This window comes from Rutidosis leptorrhynchoides, chromosome 11, assembly GCF_046630445.1.
Source record: "Rutidosis leptorrhynchoides isolate AG116_Rl617_1_P2 chromosome 11, CSIRO_AGI_Rlap_v1, whole genome shotgun sequence".
In the NCBI taxonomy this organism is placed as follows: Eukaryota; Viridiplantae; Streptophyta; class Magnoliopsida; order Asterales; family Asteraceae; genus Rutidosis; species Rutidosis leptorrhynchoides.
The window spans coordinates 204,612,439-204,615,565 of NC_092343.1; the positions used below are offsets into that span (position 1 = coordinate 204,612,439).

The 3,127-nt window shown below is 39.1% G+C and overlaps 1 protein-coding gene across 1 annotated transcript; it reads right to left on the reverse strand.

Annotated features, from left to right (window-relative positions):
- Window positions 1-1,447: 1,447 nt before the first annotated feature.
- Window positions 1,448-2,868, reverse strand: LOC139875360 (uncharacterized). Its single transcript, XM_071862699.1, has 3 exons — window positions 2,524-2,868; window positions 2,113-2,247; window positions 1,448-2,044 (listed from the first exon to the last, which is right to left on the reverse strand). The coding sequence occupies exons 1-3, from the start codon at window positions 2,866-2,868 to the stop codon at window positions 1,448-1,450; spliced, it is 1,077 nt and encodes a 358-aa protein (XP_071718800.1).
- Window positions 2,869-3,127: the final 259 nt, after the last annotated feature.

Consider the following 3,127-nt stretch of genomic DNA (forward strand, 5'->3'; position numbering starts at 1 on the left):
CTTGAGTCGAGAGTTTCCCACCCAAAAGTCGTCCCAAAAGTGAATGTCCCGGCCGTCCCCAATATTTCTTTCAAAACAGTCTTCGAACTCAAAACCTTATTTTTTCATGACTTCTCCTATCTTGATGATGTTGCTCCATGCTGAACGATGCTTCACAAAAGAATTAGTACAAAAATGACCCATCCCCCCCCCCCATAAATGCTTTTGATGATTTTAACCCAAAGTGCCTCGTTTTCCATCCGAAAACGCCACCACCATTTCCCCAAAAGAGCCCAATTTTTTGCTTTTAGTGTCCCAATGTTTAAACCGCCCTCTTTATAAGGTAATAAAATAGATTCCCATTTAACCAATGCTAGTTTTGATTCGTGTCCCGACCCGCCCCAAAAAAAATTACGTCGCATATTCTCGAGAAGATTGATGACAGATGAGGGTGCACGAAACAAGGAGAAGTAATACAAGGGTAGACTACTAAGGACTGATTTAATAAGTGTTAGACGACCCCCAAACGACAATGTTCTCACTTTCCAAACCGATAACCGCTTATTAAATTTTTTAATCACCAAACTCCAAGCATCCTTCTTGTTCATGTTTTGACCGATAGGCATGCCAAGGTAGGTGCACGGGAACGAACCTACTTTACAACCAAGCCTCTGAGCCGACGCATGAATAACCTCAGAAGGTACCCCAACACCGAACAAAAGGCATTTTCTCAAGTTAATTTTCAAACCAGAAAGTTTTTCAAAGCAAATAATGGTTTTATGAACATTTGCCACATTTCTTTTACTCCAATCACCAAAAAATATAGTGTCATCCGTGAACTGTAAGTGTGAAATACAAATTTTATCCTTACTAATTTCAACGCCCGTTGCAAGCGTATCTCTAACCGCAATCTTTGTTAAAACATTAAGGCCTTCACTAGCGATAATGAATAAGTAAGGTGATAACGGATCACCTTGACGAACACCCTTTTGTATTTGAAACTCTCTTGTGGGTGACCCGTTGACGAGGACCGAGATTGAAGCCGAACAAAAGCATGAATCTATCCACTTTCTCCATTTTGCCCAGAAGCCCATAAAACCCATTATATCGATTAAGAACTTCCATCGAACACTCTCAAACACTTTCTCAAAGTTGGCTTTAAATATGAAACATTTCTACTTTTTCCTTTTCACATCTTCCACAAGTTTATTAGCTATCAGGATACTATCTAAAATAGATCTTCCTTTCACAATAGCACTTTGTTCAAGCCCTACAAGTTTGTTTACAACACCTCGAAGTCGATTTGAAAGGATTTTAGAGATAATCTTATAGTAGCTCCCAATGAGACTTATAGGTCGATAATCGCGAAGATTTGCCAGATCCTTTGTCTTCGGAATAAGAGTAATAAAGGAAGAGTTGCAACCCTTGGATATCTCCCCTAGTCTCCAAAACCAATTAATGGCATTCATCAAGTCGGTTTTAATGAGCCACCAAAATTTTCTATAAAATTTAAAGTTAAAACCATCGGGCCCGGGAGCTTTGGAAATCCCACAACCTTAATAGCGTTCCAAACTTTTTCTTCACTGAAAGGCAATTCTAAACCATCTGCATCCTCCTCATATATCTTTGAAGTTTCAAAACCATTAAAGCAAAAACCCTTTTTGTCATGATCTTCATAAAAGGCCTTAAAGTGTCTTTGGACTTCGTCTTTGATGAGATTCGGGTCTTCTTGCCATGTTTCATCTATATGTAAACCTCGAATGTTATTCTTATTATTCCTCTGCTCTATGATCGAATGGAAAAATCTAGAGTTTTCATCTCCGTCCGTTGCCCACTTTACCCGTGCTTTTTGTTTAAGCATGCTACGCTTGGCGCGATCTTTTTGGACCCATTTACCTCTACTTTCAATCCATTTTGCTCTTTCATCTAACAATAGTGAGCCATCCTCGGCCTTAATTTCCCAGTTTTTACAGTCATCTGACAACCGTTGAAGTTCAGTATCAAGTGACTCGAATGAATTTTTACACCAGACCTTCAAACTTTCTTTCACATTCTTGAGTTTTGTCTGAAGACCGTGTCCAATTGGTGACTAGAAACGGGTTTATTCCAGGCTTCTTTAATAATTTCGTCAACCCCATCAGCCTCAAGCAATTCATCAAAAATCCTAATAGGCTTTGGACCAAAATCGGACTGCCCATTCCTAAGAAGTAGCGGTGTATGGTCAGAAAGTTTTCGGTTGAGAGCGATAATGGAAAGCTCATTCCACATCTGCATAAATTTATTGGACACAAGAAAACGATCTAATTTACTGAATTGAGAGCCATCGTCACTTATTCGCGTAAATTTTCGACCAAGCAGGGGAATTTCAATAAGGCCATTATTATTAATATATTCATTAAACATAAAAGCTCTTTTCGACATAAAATTTGTATTTTCCTTTTCTGATACATCCCTTACCTCATTAAAATCACCTCAAAACACCCACGCTATATTATCAATATTCATCAGATTGTCCAGGCATGCCCAAAATCTTCTCTTTTTTACATCACTATGCGGCCCGTACACATTAACAATTGCAATTTCAGTATCAAAATTGGAAAGTTTACCTTTAATCGCAATGAAAAATTCACCTTCGACCGCTTGGTTAACGTTGAAAACGTTGCAATCCCACATCAGAATTAGACCCCCTGACCTGCCTTCGGCTTGTTTGGCAACATATTCAACATTCTGAGCTCTCCACATGTATTCAACCCACGAGTCTTTGATCTTTTTGTGTTTGGTTTCCTGAACTGCGGCTACGATAGGATTAGAGGTAGAAATCATGCGTTTGAACCAATCAACCTTCATGTCCTGTTTAAACCCTCGAATATTTACTGATAGGATCCTCATTGACTATAATTCTGAAAACTCGATTATCAAAGGCGTGATAGAGCTATAGGTCCTGCTCGTAGTTGAATCTAAGGAGTTTTGCATAATCACTGAGATTGACGCTTGTCTCTGATCCCCCATCTTCGTCCGTCTCTGAATTAACCTTTCTACGTGAATTAGTCTTCATCAATTCATCTAGCGAGCAGACGTGAACTCTCTTGGTACCAATTGAGCCGTGTACTTTTCCTTTTTTCCTCGCCATGCTTTTAGCTTTAATGAT

Coding starts and splice junctions, on each gene's coding strand:
- LOC139875360 (XM_071862699.1), bottom strand. CDS start 2,868: ATGAGGATCCTATCAGTAAATATTCGAGGGTTTAAACAGGACATGAAG. Junction 2,248..2,523: donor TGTACGGGCCGCATAGTGAT/GTAAAAAAGAGA, acceptor AAATTTATGCAG/ATGTGGAATGAGCTTTCCAT. Junction 2,045..2,112: donor AATTGCTTGAGGCTGATGGG/GTTGACGAAATT, acceptor CACGGTCTTCAG/ACAAAACTCAAGAATGTGAA.